Below are 26,895 nucleotides of genomic sequence, written 5' to 3'. Positions count from 1 at the left end.
TCAACAAAAAAAAAGAAGAAATACATATATATATTACATATAAAAAAGGGTAATGCAAATACGGCAAAATGTTATCAATATGTGAATCTAGGTGGGGCATAAGGGAATTCATTTTAATATTCTTGCAACTTTTCTATAGGCTTTACTTTTTTTTTTTAATTTGTTTTTCAAAAGAAAAATTCAATTTAAAAAATGCTCTAAAACAATTTCCTACACAGATAGGCTTTCATATAAAATTGTCTGTTGGGATCTCTAGAAACTGATTTTCTCTTCTTACTAACTCTTTGAATCAGTGTATAATGCTACATATATCCAAAGAAGTATATTTCAGTAATCTAAGAGTCTTGCAAGAAAGTAAAATAATAACAGCAACAGTCATAACAATGGCTATCTTTTTTGAATATTTACTATGTGCTAGGCACTTTATAAACATTATTCTCATTTAAGCCTTATAACCTGAGAAGCAGGTATTATTAGCCCAATCTATAAATGAGAAAACTAAGGATCAGAGAGGTTATACAACCTACCCAAGAGATCACCCAGTCAGGGTGGGAGAGTCAGGGTTTAAATCCAGACTTACCTAATTCTAAAGTCCTTACCACTATAGGTTGCTGTCTTTCAGAGATCCATGATTAAAAAAAAAGAAGCTGTCTTACCATTACTGCTGCATCCTTCTATCAAGAATATTCTCTCAGGGCTGGCCGGTTAGCTCAGTTGGTTAGAGCATGGTGTTCTAGAGCATGGTGATCTTCACATCAGGATCAAGGGTTGCATCCCCATACCAGTCAGACACCAAAACCAAAACAAAACAAACAAAACTCTCTCTACGGCATGATATAGCAGTCTGTTTCTGCTGCTTATAACAAAATACCTGGAACTCAGTAATTTATAAGAGAACAAAATGTATTGCTTACAGTTTCAGAGGCTGGAAGTCCAAAGTCCAGGGAACACATCTGGTGAAGGCTTTCTTTGGTGGTGGCTTCAGTGACAGTAGGGTATCACATTGTGAAATGGCGGAGCAGAGAGAGAAAAACTCTCACATGTTCTCCTTTTAAAGCCCTCACGATGACGCCCTTGACCACCATTACTAATCCATTCACTTCTGGCATGGTCCTACAATCTAATCATCTCTTCAAGACCCTATATTTCAATTACCATAGCAGGATTTCCCACCCTCTTAACAGTCACAGCGGGGATCAAGCTGCTAATACATAAAACTTGGGGGACATCCATATCACATGGGTTTTTTAAGTTTTTACAGACGTAAGCCAGGCCAGCCTAATTGAACAGTGGAATGAAAGGTCACAGTTACTTAAAGGTGGAAAGGTTCTAGGATCAATCAAATAAAACTGACATGGCTATTGGCCCGATTCAGAGGCTGCCAATGAGGCCAGCTATACAGATATACAGATCTTTACTACTGGATGGTTTTGCTAGGATTTCCTGATAAGCTTTCAACTCAAGCAATAAAGAATTATTTTACCTCTGCTCCTCCCTCTCCTGACATGACAAATAGGCAGTATTTTAAAGGCACTTGTACTTTTCATTCATGACACAAAACAGAGTTTTAAGAGTGTGATAATATATCAAGGGGATAAATGTCATATTTTTTCACCAGTTGTTTCTCATAACTTCAAGTTAAAATCTCTTAATGCTTAATAGGAAAAAAAAAAAACATATCCAAAGGCACGTTTATAGGAACTTAGAAGTCTGCTTTGTGTGTGTATAGTTATGTGTGCTACACTGTCACAGCTTTATTGAAGTATAATTGAAGTACAAGTATAAATACGTACAATAAACTACATATTTAAAGTGTATTTAATGAGTTTTAATATATTTATACACCTGTGAAATAATCAAAATTAAGATAATGAACATATCTATCACCCTCAAGTTTCCTCATGCCACTTCGTAATCCATCTTTCCCTCCCCAATCCAACTTTGCTTTGCTTTTTGGTTTTGTTTTGTTTATTGAGGTAAATATATACATAAGATAAAATTTGCTTTGCTTTTAACTGCTTATTTCTTGAAGTACTATATCATCTTGTCATATGATTCAACTTAACCAGCCAAACACACAGTGAGTATCTTCTAAGAGTTAAAATACTGCCAGTGCGGTTGTCAAAGATATTTTAATGCCAAGTAATATCTGTGGTCTCTAGATCATGTGACATTGGATCTATTCCACTAGATTAAAAAATTATACACAAAAATAAAACTCAAAACATATTTTCAAATCATAATGGGATTTGGGACAAGAGAAAGTAGTTGTCTAACTAGTTATTTAAAGCTAAAGTAAAATTCACAAGCATAGAATCAAGGCGACCATTAATATTATTAACATGTTACAAAGTCCTTTGGTAAATAATAGTTATGTTTTACCCGTGTTTCAGTTAAGTGCATACATTCTTCAACAAAATTTCTCCATCCTTATGAAACACCTCTAATCAACCATCTAAGGCAAAGAGTGTTTCTCAAAATTTTTTTATCCGTGCTCCATTTTGAGAAATATAAAAGTCTTTAACCTCACTCTGCCAGCACAGAGTAGTGATTAAGAGGTCAGGCCCTAAAATTGATGACCTAAGTATGAATCCCATCCTTACTATTTACTAGTCATGAGAACCTGGACAAATTCCTTAATCTTTTCCAGCCTTAGTTACACCATCTATCAAATGAGGTTCAAATTAGCTCACTTGGTTCGAGCGCAGTATTATAACACCAAGATCAAGGGTTTGTATACCTGTACTGGCCAGCCACAAAAAAAAAAGAAAAGAAAAGAGAAGAAATAGGTTCAGATGGGACAACCCAGGTAAATAAAGCCTTAGTTCAGTGGCTGGCATATAGTAAGTGCTTGTAAATATTAGCTACTATTATTTAGTAGTAGAAGCCATCATCATCTGCCTTACAACTTATATTCTGTGTGTTCCCTATATTCAAAAAGATTTTAAGTTTTCCCTCTATGATTACTATTATAAAATGTATACTTTTAATGCAAAAGTATGGTAAAACATGAAGTATGCTACATCCCCCATCCTTACCTCTACCCCATTTAAGAATCACTTTTCTAGTGAGAACTCTTCTAGAGTCTGATGCTAAACTGTGAAGAAAGAAACATTACTACTACTACTTCTAACAGTGAGCACTTATATAACACCTGTATGCCAAAAAACACTTTCAAAATACTAAAACTCTCTTAATGCTCACAGCCCTTTGACATAGGGTTGACATAGGTATATTATGAGCACTTATATAACACCTGTATGCCAAAAAACACTTTAAAAATACTAAAACTCTCTTAATGCTCACAGCCCTTTGACATAGGGTTGACATAGGTATATTATTCCTGTCACTACTTTACAGATGAGAAAACTGAGGCATAGAAATAAGGCCATACAGTTAGCAAGTGGTGAAGCCAGGAATCAAATTCAGTCAGCAGGGCTTGAGAATAACACGCCCTTAACTACTATACTATACTATACTAATTATACTAGAAGGTACCTGATAACTAACTCTTAAATATTTTTTTTTCCTTTTTGTCTTTTTTCGTGACCGGCAACGGATCGCAACCCTCAGTGTCGCGCCCGCACCTCGTTCAGCCAGTGAGCGGCCGGTCTGTACGTGGGATCCGAACCCTCGGCGGGAGCGCCGCCATGCTCCCAAGCGGAGCACTGTAGCAGTGCGCCACCGGGCCGGCCCTAACTCTAAATATTTTAATGCCTGTCATGTTGAACAAGGCAGAGACTTATTCTGTGAAAGTCCAGACAACAGAAAATGGATCACTGGTTGGAAGATGCAGAGACACAAATCTGAAGTAAATGTAATAAAAAATCTTTTAGGAATGAGAGTTATCTGAAAAGAGACTGGGTTACCTCAGGAGGCACTGCACTTTGGTACACCAAGACATTCAAACACAGGTTTTCATTAGAGATAGCATTGTGCTGCAGAAAAAGCTCAAGATGAGGCAATATGCATAGAAATGATTTCTGACATACTTCAGAGAAAAGTCTGTAATAAACAAACATCTGTGGTAATATATATAGATGCCAATTTACAACTAAATTCAGTATATTTTTAGTAAGATTCCACCACCACCCTGCCCCACCCCATAAACCTGCAGTTGCACCGTTTGCTTAGAAAATGTTTCATACAATGATCCGTTGAATGAACCTGCTGATAGAATCTGAGTCAGCACTGAATCTTTGAAAAATCATGGAGGACAAGAAAAGTCAAGGAGACTAGAAATGGGCAAATATCTCAAAAGCCAAAAAGAGAATTCCTGAAACCATACCTGAACCATCGAGGAAAATGTTTTCTTCTCTCAGTATCTTTGTTCTAGATAAGATATATTTTATGACAACTGAATGGGGAAGAGAATAGGTATACGTTTAAAAGCTGAAAGGCAGTCATAATTATCAATGATATTTCTAAAAGCTATCAAAGATACTATTTCAGATGTTTTTATCTGAAAGTCTTATCAATGGTCTCAGACTTTAGTAAAGTTAGTTTGAGATTTGGCTGAAGAAGCTCTTGCCTACAGCTTCATAGAACTGAGTAGTAACTAAAAAAGAGTACATTTGAACGTTTTCAGGGATAGGAAGGTCACTATCTCATAAGGAATCCATTTTGATAAATGGGCTAAGATTATGTCAGTGCAATGACTATAAAAAGTTATTTTTTTCAATTGAATAAAACTTGCCTTCTGAATGGGCAGCTTTAACTCACTAGGACTGGTTCTGTCCCATGGGGCAACAGAATGAGTATATAAGCTGTCCCATATCATAACCTTTCAGATACATTAAGATATAACTATCATGTTCCTCAAGTCTCATGGCTAAACATTTCCTACAACTGCTCCTCAAGATTCCTTCACCATCCTTCAACCTCTTCCAGATATATAATGTTTCCATATTTCTTAAATTTGGCTCCCAGAAGTGAAACCAATAATCTCTAATTGGTCTAACAGAGAAGCAAAGTACAGGGAGACCTCATCTGGATATATTACACGTCAAAACCTAAAATATCTTTAAATGATGAGGAACGATCTGCCTTAGGATGAAATCATTCAAACATCCTTAAAAGCAAAAACTTTTTACTTTAATAATTTAGATGGAAATATTTCTAAAACATACCACACACTGCCTTCATTATCAGTTACCTTTTCTTGACAATTCTGGCATTCTGGCTTTATCAAGTTATATAATTATGACTAAGCTTTCAAGCTGTTAAGCTTTCTATTGTTTCTGTGATTCTTCTCTAGCTTCCAACCATCACTTTCCAATGCTGTCAGTCAATATGCCCACCAATAGCAGTCCCTCTTCTCACTTCCAATTTGTAGCTCCTTCCCCATGATCTTGTAAATCAAAATAAAATTCTTGGAATTGTGTGATCTCCACTGTATTGCGAGATCCTCTAAAGCAGGAATCATGGCTGTGCTTCCCCAATCCAAATAACAGTTCCTTGTACACGATGAGTGCTCAAATGTCTGTTGAGTGAATAAATGATGTGCACATTAACTGTAAACACTTATTCTACCATAATACTCTTATAAATACACTAGAGAAGGAATCTGCTAAAAATTAAGTATGAGGACTTTGTGACATCTGTTTTGACCTACCCTTTGAATGCAGGGCATAATTATCTAGGTGAGGTATTCCTGGACTCTCATCAATGAAGTTCAAGATTACACTAGCTTTCTCAGAAATCACTGGTGGCTTAAATTAAATATGTTTTTATTTAAAACCTCTAACCCTTTTCCATATGAACTACTGAAGCCAGACCTCCCCTATATCTGTGTACTTATTTGCGTGAAGATTATACATTTATTCCTTTAAAGTTCATTTTGTTGGTCACAATCCTGCTACAGTTCATATTCATTATGTTTGTTCTAATCTGTTGAGATAATTTCAAATCTTGAATGCCATCTATCATATTAGCTATTTATCATAACTTTATATAATCTATAAATTTGAAAAGCATGATTTTTATGTCTCCATCCAAGTCACCACTGAAAATGTTGATCAGAACAGATGTATGTCACCATACATCGATGTGACATACCACTAGAACCCTCTCTCCTCATTAAGATCCACCCTTAATACTCTTTAGGTTAGTATAATGTAAAACACAAGAGAGCTTATCTCTAGAAAATAGAACATACTCAGAATTCTTAATTCTTAATGATTAGGGTGTTCAGATTTAAATCCATTTCATCATACTATCATACAACCTACATCTCTCCATCACAGTCCCAAAGATTATGATGACAATAGTGATAAGAATGTTAGCTAACTTATATAGAGTACTTCCTGCACGCCAGGAAATTATAAGCCTTTTACATATATTAAATAATTTAATCTTCACAACAATTCTATGAGGTAGATAATACTATTAATCCCTATTTTACACGTTTAACTAAGTTAAATGACTTAAGCGAGGTTGCATAACTAGCACAGAGCAAACACAGGATTTGAACCTAAATATTCTGGCTCTCGGGCCTGTGCTCTTAACTGCACACTACACTATCTGATATATAAAATGGTCATAGATTTAGTCACAACCACTTACTGCACTCTGACCAAGTGCTACATTGTGCCAGGCAGGAATTTAATTTCACCTTTCATAAAGACTGGGCTCCCTTCCCACTGAGGATATCACTGGTAGATTACCCACGAATTCCAGGGGCTTGTTTTGATTTGGGCCAGAATAGAAGAGTAAAGAGGGCACTATATCAGGAATCTTATCATATATACTGGGATTTAATTCTATGTCCTTTCAGTACCTTAACTCCAGGATAAGGTAAGTATCTTCATGTGATTAAAGAAGGTTCTAATAAAATGTACTTACTTTCTAAGTCATGGTAAGGATCAAATGAGAAATTGGAAAATAAACTCCCTGATGTAGTAGATATTTGTTGTTTGCCTTCCCACTATTCAATTCCCCTGCTCTGAAAAAAGCTCATTCTCATTTGAAGACTCTCATTTGGTCTATGTGGCTTCACCCTCAGCCCTAGTATCACACGTGCCAAACCTATACCAATCAGCACATTACTCTCCCCTGGCCACAGATTTGGGAGGAAGAGGGGGTGGGAGGGGCAGTGATATGTAACCTAAGCTAGTCCAATCAGAGCCAATCTCAGGACTGTCCTGATAGGAATTCCTGGACAAAGATTATCACTTTTTTCTTTGTGGATTTGAACCTGGAGACGTGGCTTTAGAAACCATTTTGTAACCATCTTGTGGCCGTCCTACAACCAGGAGGACAGGCTTTTCAGAAATAATCAACACGGAGAAAGCAGAGCTGATGTTGGAGAGAAGCCAGATCCAGAACTGTTTAATTATGCCAACCAACACATTCTCCTTTTTGCTTAATCTGGGTTTTTTACTACACGGAGCTACAAAAATCATAAATCATACTTGTAGTACCTAGCAATGAGCCCTAGTACACAGTAGGCATTCAATAACTAGTTGAAGAAATATAGTAAGTATAGAAAACTGCTTTGAAATTTTGAAAAACACTACAAACACTGTTTTGTTTTAATGGAAAGGGACAAGTACTTGTCAGTTTTTAAGTGTATCAAAGTTGACAAAACAGAGCTCTTATCCTGTCAAAAGCAGTTTTCTTTATCTGCTTTCTTACCTGTTTATATTATTCCTTATCTGCTTACATACTGTGCTTCTATTTTCTAAGGATGACTTTAGTCATGACTTTATACTTTAAAATGAAGTCTTAAGATCCTTTGGATTTAGAACAAAGATACCTAATGCTTTGGGGGTTTTAGTGTAAAATTCTTCTATATATTTTATTCACTTTCTCAGGAGAAAAACACCATGGTCATAGACATTCCATAACAATAACCCTAAAAGAATTTAGAAATTATAAAGAGATTAATCCTCATGCCTTTCCTCTAGAACTACTATTAATGTTTAAACTTTGATTTTAGAGGTCTCTCAAGTTTTTTTCATTTTTACTGGCACTATTAGACCATCCTCATGTAGCCTCACATCTACTAACTCATGCTCTGCCAAAGTGTATAGAAATAATTTAATAATTAGTGCTTAAAATAATAGAAAAAATTACCCCCCATTTCCCTAATGTTCCAACAGATGCCTGCCTGGACACATCAACTTTGCTACTGAGAATGTACACTGAAGAGATATGCAGGAGGATGAGAGCATACTAAGGATAGTAAATATATCCTAATATCATGTTGGCTTTTTAATTCATTATACTGAAACTTAACTGTGCCTAAAACCACACCACCTTCACAACATTCACAATTGCCCAATAACCATTTGAATACCTCCAACAATGAGGAACAATACTTAACAGATTCTCCATTTATGATAATTGTACCTTTGTAGTCAACCAACACTATTCAAGTAAAAGTACAATGATGGCCCTGGACGAGGAGGTGGCTTTAAATATCTACATTCAAGAGGGGCAAAAAATACACATACACACACAGTCTGCCTTAATATTTCTGTTTGTCCAGTGGGCGGTGGGGTTGGGAAATGAGGCACCTCCTCAGAGCCAATATAGTAGGAGGTCAAAATGGGGTGGTGGATAACCTAATAACTGCAGATGGATCCTGGCTTCCAGCTGTAGCACCCACAAGGATGAGCCAGAATGAAAAGCAGTTGGAGATAGAATTCAAAACCTCCCTCACAGGCCCTACTAGTAAGGAAACTTCCTGTTTCCTTAGTGGTTTATCCTCCAGAAAATTTTCTTTGTCAAAAGGGCTACAACAAAAGAGATATGAAGGAAGCTAACAGCCAGAATGCAGCATTTATAAGGCCTCATCTTTCCAACACTGCTCCTATTCAGTACCTAGGTAAGTCACCTTATCTTAGTCACTCAAATTCTCCATTCTAGCTCAGATTCTAAATATGGACATAAATGCCCACGCCACGACCACCCTGCCTACTTAGTGCATTAGTAAATGTCTCAAAAAAGTGCTCTCAAGATACAGAATGTAGTATCTGTGCCTGTGATTTTTACTCAGCCTCACAAAATCTGGCTCCATCCTGCTCCCAGTACACACTGCTTGCCTTGTTGTTCGATGTTCCAACATACGCACCACTTGGATACATCAACTCTGCCAGAGAAGAAATTGAAAATGTGGGTTTGTAAAGCGGTGGGGTAGCAGAAAGGAGATATTAAGGATACATCTACTCGAGTGTTTTTTCAATATGAATGTGCTGAAGGAAACAAAATCTGGGTGCTGGCATGCATATGCTTGTGTCTTAAAGATAAAGGGTCCTACAAGTACAGTTTTAGGGATTCCCACTCAATCCTCTCTATTCTGCCTCCTTGTTGCTAGCAGATATAGCAAGCACCCCAGGGTGAAAGAAGAGGCAGACTTTGCTTCCTAAACTATGAAACAACCTAAACAGTAGCAAGTTGCAATCACATACTCTCCCGAATTTCAAAAATCTAATTCAAATTTGACTGATTACTACAGGGAACTATGCAAAAAGAGGAGACATAAGTTTTCCTTTGCATTTCTATTCCTGCTTTCCCCGTCTCTGGCCTACATTATCTTCCTCAGTAAAACCCTATCCTCAGTATTTTTCTAATGGCATAGTGACTGATTACTACAGGGAACTATGCAAAAAGAGGAGACATAAGTTTTCCTTTGCATTTCTATTCCTGCTTTCCCCATCTCTGGCCTACATTATCTTCCTCAGTAAAACCCTATCCTCAGTATTTTTCTAATGGCATAGCAATACCAATTCCAAAGCTGAGTGAGCAAGTATACTTCATATTTGGGATCTTTACCTGCTTCTACCATTATGGTGTTTAATAAGGTGGTGCTCTAAGAGGCAAGCTCTGTAAACTCCAAGGTTAAGGTGCATCTAATACTGTTGGCATTTGTTAATAATGTCATCTGCTGTACATTCAGGCCTTTTTGTAGATAACAGTGCAGTGACATCACCCCTCATGTAACGGCCTTTGGAGCCTGAAGGAAGACATAGCTAACCCAAAGTGGGGAAAAGGGACTGGATTCAAGAACCAGCAGGCCTCCTAGATCAGGGGTCAGCAAACTATAGCTAGCAGGCCAAAGATGACCCATGGCCTGTTTCTGTAATTAAAGTTTTATTGAAACACAGCCATGCTCATTCATTGATTTATTGTCCATGGCTGCTTTTGTGCTACATCAGCAGGGGTGAATAGTCGCAGCAGAGACTGTATGACCTTGTATTAGTCTATCTCTGTTGCTTATACCAAAATACCTAGAACTGGGTAATTTGTAAGAAAACAAAATTTATTGCTTACAGTTTGGGAGGCTGGGAAGTCCAAAATCCAGGGAACACATCTGGTGAGAGTCTTCTTTGGTGATGGCTTTACAGCAACACAGAGGTTTTACATAGCAGAAAATGGAGGAGCAGAGAGAGAGAGACTCTCACTTGCTCTCCTTTTAAAGCTCTCAGAACCACAGCCATGACCACCATTATTAATCCATTCACTAGGGCATGGTCCTCTGAATCTAATCACCTCTTCAAGATCCCACCTTTCAATTACCATAATAGGATTTCCTACCCTCTTAACAGTCACTGTGGGGATCAAGCTTCTAATACATAAAACTTGGGGGACACAATTCAATCCATATCAGACCTACAAAGCCTAAAATACTTACTGACTATTTACCAAAGAAGTTTGCCAACTCCCATCCTAGATGAAGACAGGACCAGTTTTATCAATAATTTGGTGGCAAATTCTACCAAGATTTATGCAGTCTAAAGTGGAGGACAGTGCTAGGAATAGGAGTATTTCAAGAAATTGTACCGTAACTTTCTAATACAGAATAAATGCAGATTATGTAACTAGCCTGTATATATCACCACACTAAATAGGATAAGTCAAAAGAATTCCTGATTTGAGAACTTCTAAATGTCAAGGTGAATTTCACTACATGACCTGCACTGACAGATTAGTTTTAAACTGTCTATGGCCATACCACCCTGAATGTGTCTGATCTCATCTGATCTCAGAAGCTAAGCAGGATTAAGCCTGGTTAATACTTGGTTGGGAGATTAGTTCTAAACTAGAGTTCAATATTTATCCTCTATATTTGAGGCCTGTAAATTGCCACATCTAAGATCTTAGCTTTAAACTTGATCTCTTCTCTCTAATTTCTTCAGAGAAACTCTTATTCAACAAAGATTGAATGGGCACTTACTCTGTGCCAGACACTGGTTTAGCCACTGGAGCAAAATAAAGCTTATACTTGGGCTTGGCCACAAAGAAGGGTATTTCAGGAAAGAGATTATCCTAAAAACCACAAGGAACACTTACAGTAGTTCTTACACTTGAACAATTTTACTCTGCCATCATTCTACCAGAAGATTCCATGAGTAAATGCTTTGTTTAGATTGTGCTCTTTTAGAGTGGGTTATGGAACTTATAAAATCTCTAAGGCAGGGTCTATGATAGAATTCAGGGAGTTTGTGAATGTGGACTATAAAAATGTTATATCTTTTTTTCACTAACCTCTGACAAACTCACATTTTCTTCAATTATGAACATAAGACACAAAAGTAATAGTAGACTTAGTAGACAAATAGACTTTTTTGCCAGTAGAAATCGGATATTTTCATACCATATTATACTTGCTACAGATATCTTGAAATATTGTTTAAATTTAAAATTATTATAGTTATAAGACCCACTGATAGTATACATTATTTACTATGTTAACAAAAAGCACATATAGTGCTATATCACATACTCTGTGTGTATGTGTGTGTGTGTGTGTGTGTATGCGCGCGCGTGCGTTTGGCTGGCAGGTAAGGAGATCTGATAAAAAAATATTTTGATAATGGTACTGCAACATAATTGGTTTTCTTTATAGTTCTATGTATTTTATTTTTTGCATATAAAAACATTATTCCAAAAAGGGAACCCAAGGTTTCACCATACTGCCAAAGGGATCCATAACACAAAAAAGATTAAGACCCCTGTTCTAGGGCCAAAAACTAAGCAAACATAATCACATCTAAGGTAATTCTCTGTAGATTAAAAAAAAACTACCTCTATTTTCTGTTAAGGGTCATACACTCATTTTGTTCTCTAGTATGAAGCAAAGACCATATGTCACTATTTTTAGCAGCCCTCATTTCAAACCTGGTTTGCAAATAGTTGCAAATGTGATATAATAACCTAGCAGATCCATGGATTCCCCTGACCCTTTGGCAGTCATCCTAGTCCAAACATAGAAAGCCTCAAACTAATATAACTTTCAACTTGTGATTACAAGAGAGTTACCAAAAGAAAGGGGGGAAATATATTTTAAAAAAAACAAAAAACTGCTATATATTTGTACTAATCTGGTTTGCAAACAGTAAAATACCTTGTACAGGTAATTCAATCATTTATGTTAATGAGGTAATGTATGTAAATGAACCTAATATACAAGTATATTAGAAACTCACTTTCTTTTTTCTTCTGGAGGGCAGCTCTGACATATACTGCAAAACAAAGTATGTAAAAATGCACCTTCTCTGAATTTAATAACTGAATTGTAGAAGAAGGGAGTTAGTATTTAAATTTTGCCACAAATCATTCATAAAGCAATTAGTAAAAAAAGTCACACTTGAAACACGTGTCCAGGTACCCATTTGACAGAAATACTGTGAAAGAAGTTTAGGACAAGAAACAGAAAGGTATAAGCTTAGGAAAGAGATCAAAGGTCTTAGGAAAGAAGAGGTGCCTGTCACCAAGCAGATAAGCAGGAGGGTTGACAACGCCGAGTCCTGATCTCCTCACTCTCTCCTGTTTTTCTTTTTTTTTTTTTCCTTTTTGTCTTTTTTTGTGTCCGGCAACGGATCGCAACCTTCAGTGTCGCGCCCGTACCGGACTAGGACCGGCAACGGGATCGCAACCCTTGGTGTTGCGGCCGCACCTCGGCCCAGCCAGTGAGCGGAACCGGTCTGTATGTGGGATCCGAACCGTCGGCGGGAGCGCCGCCGCACTCCCAAGCGGCACACTGTAGCAGTGCGCCACCAGGCCGGCCCATCTCCTGTTTTTCTAACATGACTGATGTGGTGGTAAAGTAAAAGATGTAGAAGCAGCCAGCCACAATCTTGAACATAAAAAGGAAACTTCACAGTCCAGTGCTGACTGACAGGTACCCTGACTTTAGGGTTTTTTGAACAGGAAAAAATCCAAAAACAGATAATGACTTCTAGAAAATGTATACTTTCCAATCTATTTCAAGGTAATGGAAATGTTGGTATAAGAGAGACCTATTTCTGTTTGATTCAGAAAGGGGAATTATTTCTATTAATAGAAAAGTCAGAAGATCTGGCTTGAGATCAGAGTTATGCAAGTACTCAGAAAGAAAAGCATGATGCCTGAGTAAGAAAATTACTATTAATAATAGTAAATAGGTATTGTATCATTATCCATCATTAATAACAATAATAATTATTATTGCTTACCTTTTCTGTGAGCATTTCATAAGCTAATTCTCATTAGTGCCTATTACATGTCTAGGAAAGGTTATTCAGAAAGTTAGATAGCTCCATATGGGCATCACGAATGGGATCAGATAGTTTACAAATTCCATGAGATTGTATACAAAATTTCATAAGTATGCATATATTTCAGATTATTAAAGGGCTCTTTAATCATAAGAATAGTTACTCTGCCTCGGTTAGAAAATCTAAAACAAGAGAAAGCAATAATGCTTCCCATAGTCACAGAGTGAGTCAATGTTAACATTAGATAAAGTAACCTGGGACTTGTGAATCCAAGGCTCTATCTGAAGATCATTCTCTTCAAAGGATCATACATCCAAAGAGAAGGTCTCCAAGAAAAATAAAACCCTACATGTTTATGGGAGGAGAAATCATAGTCTGAGGGGAAATAAAGCTCATTCTTTATCAATCAGGCCATCATAGTGGTTTTTAAAGGGAATTTGCCGAGCAGGCGAGGTCAAAAAGAATCATTTCATTCAGCAAACACAAAGGACCCCAGAGGGAGTACTGCAGTCCCCAAGCCTAAGTGTCTCTTCTACCAGGTCTGTTACCTTGAAGCATATATTCTGTTCTAAATACAAATTCTTGAGTAGGTCCTTTTAGTTATGTAGAATGTAAGCAAGTAAACATCAAACGTACTAAAAAAAGGTGTAACTACCCATTTTTTAAACAAAGGTTATCCCTCATTATTCCCAACTCGTTCCCATTTAAGAAGCTTTCTGAACTCTTTCCCTATTACAAAGTGTAGGGGCAGGGGTGATTATTAGGTTATCAGACTAATACAGTGTCTGATAAGGTAAAATGACCTCAAGCTTCTCCTATTAGATCTTTTTAAAAAGCATTGGGTGGGGCCGGCCCGTGGCTCACTCGGGAGAGTGTGGTGTTGATAACACCAAGGCCCCGGGTTTGGATCCCATATAAGGGATGGCCGGTTCGCTCACTGGCTGAGCGTGGTGCTGACAACACCAAGTCAAGGGTTAAGATCCCCTTACCGGTCATCTTTTTAAAAAAATAAAAATAAATAAAAAATAAAAATAAAAAGCATTGGGTGGCACAAGCAGTAGCACCTTTTACAAAGGGCTGTAAGAGAGGAGAATGTAGTAACACTCTCTTTAGTAATCTCATTTACATCACTAACAGCCCTCAAGAAAGGGAATAAGTAGGAAATAAAACCAGCAACGGAAACTTCATTTGAATTATCCACAACACAGCATCATTCCCAGAATGCCAATCTTGGCCTCCAGTGTACAAATCCCTGGATAACTAAATACGTTAAAGCCTCCCATGTGTCATTCTTGTCACCACTGTTGACATTCCCAGCATCATCCTTTTGTCCACCTTTCTCCCCCATGATAGTCATCATTTGTTTACCATTATTACTGCACCAAATCCCATTCTCAATATCTTCTTACTAGCAATTTTCTACACTTACAGCATCATTAAATATCAAGATTGAATAGGATCGAAAGGTCTTATCTCCCTATTTAGATTTTACCAAATCCCATTCTCAATATCTTCTTACTAGCAATTTTCTACACTTGCAGCATCATTAAATATCAAGATTGAATAGGATCGAAAGGTCTTATCTCCCTATTTAGATTTTATTCTGGACAGAATGTTTTTTTGTCTCTATCTTCAGTTCCTTTCCCAAGCTTTGTTCCTACCCTCAAACCTCCCCCGTCCTCAATGTCTACTCCTACCTGTTTTTCCATACCAAAAACCCCTAAATCTTCACTGCTTCTATAAGTATTACTGTCCCTATTTCAATACAACTTTTGGTTCTCCCAACTAAGATCCTTAGTTTCAGCCCTCAGTCATAACCAGTTACCTCAATTACTTTCAGGAAGACTTCTCCATTTAAATTAATCTCATAGAGCCTGTGCCCCAGCTATAGATCCAGTCTTCCCAATTGCATCTTTGTACTTCCAAATAGTCCCCTAATCATAGAATCATTACATTTTAGACCCGAAAGAAAACTCAGAAATAATCTGGTCGAAGGTTTTTCAAACTTTTTTACTACATTTTACTTCATACATTTTAAGATGTACAAAGTCCATCCTACATCATAATCTCATATACACATAACCGAAACAAATTTTATGAAACAATATTTACCCTCACTATGTGAACAAACTGAAAGTTTCTATTCTACTACATTTTCAAAAAAAATTTCATGTGCCATCCACTAAACTGACTTCACAACCCAATAATAGAATGGAACTCATAGTTTGGGAAAGATTAATCTAGTCCAAACTTCCCATTCACTAATGAAGAAACTGTAACTCTGTGGTGAGGTGAATTTCCCAGCCACAAAAAGTTTGTTCATAAATTTAAACTCAGGTCTGTCTAATAAGTCCCAGACCAGTGTTCTTTCCACTAAAGACCTTCTCTAGTCACAATCACACCCGTGCCCAAACACAACCCTACAGTACCGCCCCCAATTACTGATCCCACACTGCTCCAGATCAGCCCCTCACAGTCACCGCTCCTTGGTCAGAGTCCCCTTACAACCGCTACTTCATGTTCGCTTAGGTCAGAGTCCCCTTACAGTCACTATCCATCGACCAGAGTCTCCTTGGAGTAACTGCCCCTTGGTCACAGTCCCCTTGCAGTCACTGCCTCATACTTCCTCGGTCAGAGTACCGTCGCAGCCTCTGCCTCGTGCTCTTCGAGGTCAGACTCCTTTGCATTCACTGCTACGGGATCACAGACCCCTCGCAAGCAGCGACACCTCGGTCACAGTCCTCCCGCTTTCACTGTCCCTCGGTCACAGTAGCTTCGCACCCCTGCCTCACACTCCCCTGTCACCGACCCACTTAGTCTCCTCGTGGTCACAGCCCCACAGTTTCTCGTCTCAAATAGAGCCGCAAGGATATGCACACACTGGATCCTCACCTGCAGCTCACGCTCCCCTGGCTCCTATCCCGTGGGATTTCTGCCCAGCGCCGAGTCACGGACAAGGGAAGTTGAAGAGGTTGCGGGGAGACGCCCGGGGAAAGCAGCTGACGGAACCGGGAGCCGGAAGTCCCGCCTACTGCCCGCCCTCTTGACAATCCGACCACGACTTCTCCCTGAAAACCAGGACTCCCGACACACTAGTTCCCCCTCCACAGAGGCCCCGGGGATGAAGTGACTGAGCAGAAATACCAGAGACAGGAGATGGACTGTCAAGGGTCAGTCTCCACCCGGAACCGGAGTATGCAGTGAAGACGCCCCCTTATAGTGGAATACGGATGTGAGCTGTCACTAGTGATCGCTGGCAGTCCAAGAAGCGTTACCCAGCGGCTCCCCTTTGGCCCACTCCGGGCTGGGTCTCGCACTGGCGGACGTGTCCGTGGTGGTTCTTCCCACTGTGTCACCAGCGCCAGACACTCGCACCCGATCATTCGCAGTGCACAGGGCCCAGACGCCTCCCGCTATTACGCCTCCTTCCGCGATTGCTTCACCGCAGCGCCAACTTTTACCTACTGCTTAGTGATGTAAGGGGAATTTACCTCCACCCACCAAGTTCGGTGAAAACCTGCGGCTGACCCTATCTTCTTTCTTCCTGTTATTTCTGACCCAGGTTGGCTAGTCAAAAAAAGACCCCTAAGAATCAGCTGAGAGGTGGTTGAGCAATAGTAGACTCAATAAGGAGGCCACTGGGAGGAAAACACATGAAGCAGGGTGTATGGTGAGGAGAAAAGTTATCCTTTGCTAGCAGGAACCTTTGAGGGATCTTTTTTGATTCAGTAGATTCAGTAGATATAAGAAAAGTAGATACACAATGTTATGGAAGAAGGATGTAAAAGAGATTCTAAGGTTTTTCTTTTCTTTTTTGTCTACATGCTTGATTTGAAAGTGGCTATGAAGAAAGAGGTTCAGTAAACTTGTGCATCTGTTGAGGAACCTCCAGGGAGAAAAAGGATTTGAATCCGACCCCCTTCCTTTCGAGTTTCAAATAGTATTTGAACATGGCTGATTGACTAAGGTGCCCCAAATAAGGACAGCTAGCTAGAGAAGACACCAGGGCATCTAAGGGGAACATCACTACAAAGACAGTAGGAATTTGTATAGTAACTAACAGGAGAATCTGAGTCTTAAGGGAGGGCTGATTTCATACACAACTTGGAAACTCTCAGACCCTCACACTGTAGACAAACCCTGGGGAAAATGCACCTGTGTTTAAACTAATAAGCTATGTAAGGCATAGGATGGCAATAGCTCCGCAAAAACACTGGGTGAGAGAGATAAAGGCCACTATTCAAAATGTAGGAAAATGGGGCTGGCCGGTGAGAGTACGGTGTTATAACACCAAGACCAAGGGATCAAGGGTCTGGATCCCCCAACTGGCCAAAGAAAAAAAAAATCAAAATGAAAAAAGCTTTATGCACAAATAAATTCATCTTTGTATTTTTATAACAGTGAAAAATTAGAAATAAGCAGTATCTCAACAAGGAAATGGCAAAAATAACAATGGTATAACCTCATGGAATAAATGCAAGTATTAAATTATGCTTCTGAAAAATCATAATGCAAATAAAATGACATAAAAATTGCTCATAATACTATGAGAAGTGAAAAAATTGGTCCAAAATCATATATATGATTTTAAACCTTGCAAATACAAAAACACTGGTAGAAAATATATCAAAATATTTACAGTTGGTTATGTCTGAATAATTGAAGTGGAGTTTCCCCTACTTGTTTCTTGACTTTCCAGATGTAATAAGAATATATTATAACAAAATCAAAACATTAGAAATATAAGACCCAAAACACAACAGGTTCAGTTGCCAAACTGCTAACTTATCTTTATTTTTGTCAAGATATTTAACAATAAAAAAGTTCAGATTTCTTCATGGTCATATCTTTCCCCAGCTTTTCAAAGGTTCAGTAGTAGAAACAGCCGAATGTTGCTACAACACAAAATAAACTGTCCTAAAAAATAAGCAAAACAACATACACACACATAAACCCAGAATGTTAGTACTAATGAGAGAAAAAGGGCAGTACAGGCAATTGAAATTAACACCGTCCTAGATCTTTGCCAATTTTCAATCATGAAGAATTTTCCTTCTTCAAGAAGCAAAGAGTTTTTCCCAGAGTATAGCTATAAAAAGTTGTTTGCACGAGGGAAACTACAAAATTCCTTTTAAAAGGGTAGAATGTGTAAAGAATTAGATTTTCTGAATATAGAAATAAAATGTGAACTAACGAACTTTAGGTAATGCATATTCATAAAATAATTATTCCCAGATTTCTTTGTTTATCACAGAAATAAAAGAATGCATGAAACGCTTTGAGTAAATGCATTACCCAGCCCAAGAAACTATATTATAGTATCACTGATAATAAGAACAACACCTTGTCATAAATTCTGGATAAGGGAAATGGTCTCCAGGTGTTTGTTCTTAAATCTCAACAAGCTGTCCAGAGGACAGTTAAATCTGTTAAAATGCTTTTCAGCTACTTATTACAGGAGTTCCTCCTCCCTCAGCAACTCCTGATCCACCATCCTCACCTCCAGCCTGGTAATGATGGCAAAAAAACAATCTGAACTCAACTACCTGATTATTAACCAAAAGCAAAATTCTTTGGTTAGTCCAGCCCTTTGGGTGGATAACTCTGAGCTGTGTTCTACAACAGTACTATCTGTGGTGAAGTACCTGTTTTTGTTTTAATTTCCAGTCTCTCATGGACTAATACTTTTGTAAAATACAATAAAAATTAATAACTCAGAAAATGAAATGAAAACAGGAACATATAAAATATAACACAGTCTTTTATGTCAATGGACATAAAATTATTTTGTCAAATTGCTTGTTTCTAAACCCTTACACTCAATGTACTTATCTCATCATGGACCTGTAACAAACAAGTCACATATTGGCAATGGTCTGTGACCCCAAGTTGAGTGGCACTACAGCACTGCCCAGAGTTCTTCAGCAGCAATGAGCCCTGGTTATCCACAGCAATTATCTGCTCAATAGCACAGGCTTTTCCCTCCTCTTCTCATTTCCTAATCTTCTACTAGTGCATCATGGGATCTTCTCCCAAATAAACAAAGTGCTTTAAGCTCTGAAAATGAAACCTAAATAAATACCGGACTCAACAAACCGGACTAAAGATACAGGAGTCATCAACCTAAACCAGGCTCCCAAAAATAATTTTTAGCCTCCTCCACCAATACTGTGTCCTAAAGCCCAATCCTGATAATCCCTAATAATGTAATATCTGATCACTAAAGTTTTTAATTACATATTTGTTCATTTGAGTATTGGTGGGGGACCACTGGATTATAAGCTCTCTACAGGCAGAAACCACATCTGTCTTATTCATCATTTTATTCCTAACATCTCGATTGGAAGAAGCTAGCACAGAATAGGAGCTCAAAATTATTTGCTGAATGAATGAATTGTATTATATAAGGACTCAGGGCAAGATGCATATTTAACTCCAAAAATCAGAAAAACCATAACATCAGCTTGACTCCTCCCCCAAAGAGAGCTGATAAATGAACATTTACATAGTACTTCCCACTGTCTAGCTCTTGATCCCTAGGTAGCTGAGCATAAAATGAAACTTTGGAAGACCAGAGAATTTTAGAGCTAAAAGGTACCTTAAAGATCATCTGCAAAAGCAGCTTCCAAACCTGGCATTTAGCAGAATCATGTGGGGAACTTTTCAAAAATTCAGATTCACTGATCCAGCCCCTGGCTTATTTGAGCAGAACCTACTTGAGTAGGGCCCTGGCATCTATATTTTAAATAAGTTCCCCAAATTTCTTTAAACAGTCACAGACAGTCTTTCAGAAAATATACTACAGCTTGCTAATGACACTGATACAATCTAAGAAAAACCCACTGACTTACCTAAAATCATTCAATTAGAAAGTGAAAGAGCTAAGAGGCTGGCTGGTTAGCTCAGCTGGTTAAAGCATGATGCTGATAACACCAAGGTCCAGGGTTAGATCCCTGTACCAGCCACCAGAAAACAAAACAAAAAAACAGTTGATGAGAAAGTGACATAGCTGGAAACAGAACTCCTCTCTCCTCATATAATCAATCCAGTTTCTGTTCTACTCTGACTCTGACTCTACCAATTCATAATCTGGGAGTACATGAATAGAGGATGGAACCATTTTTGGAAGCAAGTACAAAATACCAACATATGATTAAAATATGTAAGGCATTTGTGTCACAACTTAACCAATGAAACCTCTTTTTAAGGATTCCTCTTTATTTTTGCTTAGTTTTGAGGAGTATCTTTAAGATAAAGTAATTTTATTACTGAAAGAAAATTCACTTTTGCTCATGGGATCCCTACCATCCAAATTCCTTTGCAATTTAGCAAAGTGTGATTTGTTCAAGTGAACAAATACGTAATTGAGAACTTTAGTGATCAATTATTACTTTCATAAGGAATCAGGATTGGGTGTTGTAACAGTATTTGTGGATGAGTTGGCTAAAAATAAATTTTAATAATAATATGTTAAATAATGTAATTGAGAACTTTAGTGATCAATTATTACTTTCATAAGGAATCAGGATTGGGTCTTGTAACAGTATTTGTGGATGAGTTGGCTAAAAATAAATTTTAATAATAATATGTTAAATAAATAATATATTATTCCTAAATTCAAACATGTGAAGAGTTATGTCATCTGTACATATACAAGTATCCCTGCCTGTAAGCAGCACACCAGCTTTCTGCTTTAGTTACACAAAAAGTAATAGTAAAATTATCTCATCCAGAAGTCTAAGACAAGGGATGGCTAGTTAGCTCAATTTGAGCACAGTGTTGATAACACCAAGGTAAAGGGTTCAGATCCCCTTACTGGCCAGACACAAAAAAACAAAACAAAACAAAAAAGTAAAAGTCTAAGAAAAATGTCCAAAACTAAAGTGTCCTCACATCTTAATAAATATTAAGTAATTTAATTGGGAGTGCCCATGTGTCCTTAAATGAAAAAAAGATTTCCAAATAGACTTACATTCATGAAAACATCATGAGTGTAGTTGTCAGTGTCAGCATCCCAGAAACATCGAGCAGCCATGCTAAAGAGTCAAAGAAGGAAGAATAATCAACAATATAACAAGGAACTGAACTACACATATCTGCCATGAGTAAAAGTTTTCCTTGATACATTCTTATTGATCAATGCTTCCAAACCTTTTCACAGGTTGGCACACAGAGAAAATCGTACTGGCACAGCAGAGTTTACTGGGTAATAACTGGGTGATGTGGATTGAATGTACCCACCAAACTCACTGAAGTTTAAATTGTGTCCCTCAAAGTTCCAGGTATTAGGGGAAAATTGGCCTCCACTGTGACAGTATTGAGAGGGTGGGAAATCCTATGACAGTAATTGAAAGGTGAGGTCCTGAAGAGATGATTAGATTGCAGGACCATGCTATAGTGAATGGATTAATAATGGTGGTCATGGGTGTGGTTCTGAGTGCTTTAAAAATAGAGCACATGAGAGTCTCTCTCTACTCTGTGTGAGACTTCTGCATTGCTGTAAAGCCACCACTAAAGAAGATCCTCACCAGATGTGTTCCCTGGACTTTGGACTTCCCAGCTTCTGAAACTGTAAGCAATATTTTTTTTTTCTTATAGATTACCCAGTTTCGTGTATTTTGCTATAAGCAATAGAAACAGACTAATTCACTGGGTAAACTAGAGGTTGTGGAGTAGAGCAATGGAGGCTGCTTGCAGCTAGGGGTGACCAGCCCAGGGGCTCTAGCAGCTTCAGACCCTGACTGGCTGCCTGACAGTGAGAGGGATCAATACCTTGAAGTCTTTGGTACTCTGGGTGGGAAGCTCTCTTATAGATTACTTAAGCTATTTGTGTGTGACTTTTATTTTACTTGTTTTTATTCTTTTGGCAGCTGGCCAGTACAGGGATCCAAACCCTTGACTTTGGTATTATAATACCACACTCTAACCAACTTAGCTAACTGGCCAGCCCCTTGTGTGTGACTTTTAAATGGGCTCAATCCCTGCATAATAATAAGAGAAGGAAGGTCCAAAAAGGGTCCAACAGATTATTTAGTCCAATCAGGCAGATCAGAACCCAAACCTGCAGAGAAAGATACACATATAACATATTATATTGGTTTATTTTTGAACTTTTAAAAAAAGTTTAACATAGACAAGCGCCCCAGTTTAATATTACACATATTCTTAAATCAAAAAAGTTCCATCTATTTCCAAACTGCAGCTGTAACAACATGAAGCAAAACTAACCTACATAACAATTAATCGACAAGTATTTATTTAGCAATTAGCATATGTCCACATAGATTAAAATCTGGCCCTATCCTCAAGCAAAACCCGATTTAAATAGGTGAAAAAAATTAACACACTTCAAAAGAATAAGATAGTGCATACTTGGAGTTAATTTATAAGTTATTAGGAGTAAAAGTAGATTGTAAAGTTTATCTAGTCTAAGCCTCCAAGTTATGCAATACAATTTGAATTAAATCCATAGAAGTGCTACAGAAGTTTAGAGAGTTTAGAGAAGAAATAAAGCCAAAGAAAACTATGAAGAAAGTACTGCCTAAACTGAGTAGAACCAAGTAAAGGCATGAATATAAAAAGTTATTTAATGAATATTTGTTGAGTATCTAATACATATCAGGCAAAGTTCTGGGTGCAAATGATACAAAGATGCATAAAACATAATCTCTGCCTTCAAATTGTGATCTCTTTATACCATTTCCCAATAAATGGAACCAGTGCTCCTTGGAGAAATAGCCAATTCCAGGGCTAATGCCAGAAATGTATAAGATAAACCTGGAACATCTGGGTCAGGCCAAAATACACACATACAATATACACACATACAACATATACACATCGTGTCAAAAGAACTTAGAAGAGGTATGATGGAACAGTTTGTAGCAGACTATGCTCCCACTGAAATCAACTAGAAAAGAGCTGCTACAGCAAACAGGCCTAGAGGAGCCTAATTTCTAGACTTTTCCCTGGGGCATTTGCCAATTCTGGGCACATGGCTAGAGGCTGAGAATATGGGCTTCACCCATGTAGAGGACCAACTACTAAGGGAAAAAGAAACCAACAAGACTGTTGGCAGTCTTACAGGGCCAAGAAGGTAAAATTGAAGTCTAGAGGGAACAAGGTCCCTATAAAAAAGGAGAGTAGAACTGAGCCTGTCCCATGGTAAGTTTTCTTCTCAAGACATGCCAAATCTTAAACTGTGTAAGTAGGAACCAAAAAAGCTAAGTGTGGTAGGCAAAATAATGACCGTTCCTCCCCCACACCCCCACTGAATAGGCCTATGTCCTAATCCCCAGAACCTGTGAATATGTTCCATTACATGGCAGAAAGGGTTTTGCAGATGGTCAATTAAAGACCTTGAAAAAAAAAAAAAAAGGATCTTGAGATGGGGAGATTATCCTGGATTATCCAGGTGGGCCCAGTATAATCAAAGGGGCATTTAAAAGCAGAGCTCTCTCCTGGCTGATGGCAGAAGGGGACGTTGAGAGATTCTAAGTGGGAAGGAGTCAGTGTGTTGGTCCGCCCCCCCCCCAAAAAAAAAATTAACCATGCTGAGAGCCATGTAAATGATTATCAAGAAAAAAAAAATCAATGGAAACAAACTAACACATGATCCAGATACTAAACAGATAATGACTTTAAAATAACTACTATAATTAAAANTTGTAACAGTATTTGTGGATGAGTTGGCTAAAAATAAATTTTAATAATAATATGTTAAATAAATAATATATTATTCCTAAATTCAAACATGTGAAGAGTTATGTCATCTGTACATATACAAGTATCCCTGCCTGTAAGCAGCACACCAGCTTTCTGCTTTAGTTACACAAAAAGTAATAGTAAAATTATCTCATCCAGAAGTCTAAGACAAGGGATGGCTAGTTAGCTCAATTTGAGCACAGTGTTGATAACACCAAGGTAAAGGGTTCAGATCCCCTTACTGGCCAGACACAAAAAAACAAAACAAAACAAAAAAGTAAAAGTCTAAGAAAAATGTCCAAAACTAAAGTGTCCTCACATCTTAATAAATATTAAGTAATTTAATTGGGAGTGCCCATGTGTCCTTAAATGAAAAAAAGATTTCCAAATAGACTTACATTCATGAAAACATCATGAGTGTAGTTGTCAGTGTCAGCATCCCAGAAACATCGAGCAGCCATGCTAAAGAGTCAAAGAAGGAAGAATAATCAACAATATAACAAGGAACTGAACTACACATATCTGCCATGAGTAAAAGTTTTCCTTGATACATTCTTATTGATCAATGCTTCCAAACCTTTTCACAGGTTGGCACACAGAGAAAATCGTACTGGCACAGCAGAGTTTACTGGGTAATAACTGGGTGATGTGGATTGAATGTACCCACCAAACTCACTGAAGTTTAAATTGTGTCCCTCAAAGTTCCAGGTATTAGGGGAAAATTGGCCTCCACTGTGACAGTATTGAGAGGGTGGGAAATCCTATGACAGTAATTGAAAGGTGAGGTCCTGAAGAGATGATTAGATTGCAGGACCATGCTATAGTGAATGGATTAATAATGGTGGTCATGGGTGTGGTTCTGAGTGCTTTAAAAATAGAGCACATGAGAGTCTCTCTCTACTCTGTGTGAGACTTCTGCATTGCTGTAAAGCCACCACTAAAGAAGATCCTCACCAGATGTGTTCCCTGGACTTTGGACTTCCCAGCTTCTGAAACTGTAAGCAATATTTTTTTTTTCTTATAGATTACCCAGTTTCGTGTATTTTGTTATAAGCAATAGAAACAGACTAATTCACTGGGTAAACTAGAGGTTGTGGAGTAGAGCAATGGAGGCTGCTTGCAGCTAGGGGTGACCAGCCCAGGGGCTCTAGCAGCTTCAGACCCTGACTGGCTGCCTGACAGTGAGAGGGATCAATACCTTGAAGTCTTTGGTACTCTGGGTGGGAAGCTCTCTTATAGATTACTTAAGCTATTTGTGTGTGACTTTTATTTTACTTGTTTTTATTCTTTTGGCAGCTGGCCAGTACAGGGATCCAAACCCTTGACTTTGGTATTATAATACCACACTCTAACCAACTTAGCTAACTGGCCAGCCCCTTGTGTGCGACTTTTAAATGGGCTCAATCCCTGCATAATAATAAGAGAAGGAAGGTCCAAAAAGGGTCCAACAGATTATTTAGTCCAAACTGATCATTTATAAAGTCCCAGAAAAGAAAGGGGCAAATTCTGAACTAGAATCCAGTGTCCTAACTAATTCTAAATCCAGTGTTATCTCTACAGTATGCTCTGCTACCTCTAAATTCTCAAATTAGCCATTCTCCTCTCCCCAGTTCTCAGGTTAAAAAAAAAAATGTTAGTTAAAATAAAAGCAAATTTGAAAATGGAAACAACTTAAATGCCCACTAGGACTGGAATTAGTAAGTGAAATTATGGTATATCCTGGCAATGAAATTCTATGCAGCCATTAAAGAGAAGTTTTGAGGGCCGACCTGTGGCTCACTCAGGAGAGTGTGGTGTTGAGAACACCAAGGCCACAGGTTTGGATCCATATAGGGATGGCCAATTGGCTCACTGGTTGAGCGTGGTGCAGACAACACCAAGTCAAGGGTTAAGATCCCCTCACCAGTCATCTTTTTTTTAAAAAAAAAAGAGAGAGAGAGAGAAGTTTTACAAAAAAGATGTAAAGATGTTCACAATACAAATGCCTTACATTTTTTATTAAATGTATGCACATGATTCATCATTATTAACATTTATTGAGCACTTACTTTGTGCTAGCTACTACTTTAAGCTCTTTACTTAATTATATGAGACAGGTACTATTATTAAACCCATTTAATAAACATGGTGTATTAGTCCATTTCTGTTGCTTATAACATAAATACTTAAAGAAAGCAAAGTTTATTGCTTAACAGTTTCAGAGGCTGGTAAGTCCAAAGTCCAGGAAACATATCTGGTGAAGGCCTTGGTGGTGGTGACAGTGACCCAGGAGTCTCACATGGCAGAAATGGTGGAGCAGAGAGAAAGAAACTCTCATGTGCTCTCCTTTTAAAGACCTTCAAACCACACCCATGACCACCATTATTAATCCATTTGTTAGGGCACGGGCCTCAGAATCTAATCACCTCTTCACAGCCCCACATTTCAATCACCATAATAGGATTTTCCACCCTCTTAACAGTCACAGTGGGGATCAAGCTTCTAATACATAAATCTTGGGGGATACGATTAAATCCATATCATGTAGAAATTGAGTGTCAGAGAAATTAAGTAAAGTGTCCAAGGTCATGCCACTAGTAAGTGATAAAGTTTGGCTTTGAACCCAGGCAGATCAGAACCCAAACCTGCAGAGAAAGATATACATATAACATATTATATTGGTTTATTTTTGAACTTTTAAAAAAAGTTTAACATAGACAAGCGCCCCATC

General features: G+C 38.0%; 2 protein-coding genes across 4 annotated transcripts in view; both read right to left on the bottom strand.

Annotated features, from left to right (window-relative positions):
• Positions 1–16,433, bottom strand: part of PCYT1A (phosphate cytidylyltransferase 1, choline, alpha) — a 50,937-nt gene extending 34,504 nt beyond the window's left edge. The window contains exon 1 of the mRNA XM_008567480.1: positions 16,374–16,433. The gene's annotated coding sequence lies outside the window, so the exon portion shown is untranslated. The remainder of the gene's footprint in view (positions 1–16,373) is intronic.
• A 1,812-nt stretch (positions 16,434–18,245) lies between these two features.
• The window catches only part of TCTEX1D2 (Tctex1 domain containing 2), a 31,088-nt gene continuing 22,438 nt past the window's right edge, over positions 18,246–26,895 (bottom strand). Inside the window, exons 4-5 of one of the 3 annotated variants that reach the window (XM_008567477.1) lie at positions 24,584–24,647; positions 18,246–18,398 (exon numbers count right to left, since the gene is read on the bottom strand). In XM_008567477.1, coding sequence (XP_008565699.1) covers positions 18,351–18,398; positions 24,584–24,647 — 112 coding nt within the window. In that variant the 3' untranslated portion in view covers positions 18,246–18,350. Of the gene's footprint in view, positions 18,399–24,577; positions 24,648–26,895 lie in introns of those variants that run through there. The other 2 variants (XM_008567479.1, XM_008567476.1) reach the window with 2 other exon arrangements.

Source organism: Galeopterus variegatus, unplaced genomic scaffold (genome assembly GCF_000696425.1).
Source record: "Galeopterus variegatus unplaced genomic scaffold, G_variegatus-3.0.2 Scaffold322, whole genome shotgun sequence".
Lineage (NCBI taxonomy): Eukaryota > Metazoa > Chordata > Mammalia > Dermoptera > Cynocephalidae > Galeopterus > Galeopterus variegatus.
The sequence above is the reverse complement of the archived record's forward strand: the minus strand, read 5'-3'. Positions and strand labels throughout refer to the sequence as shown.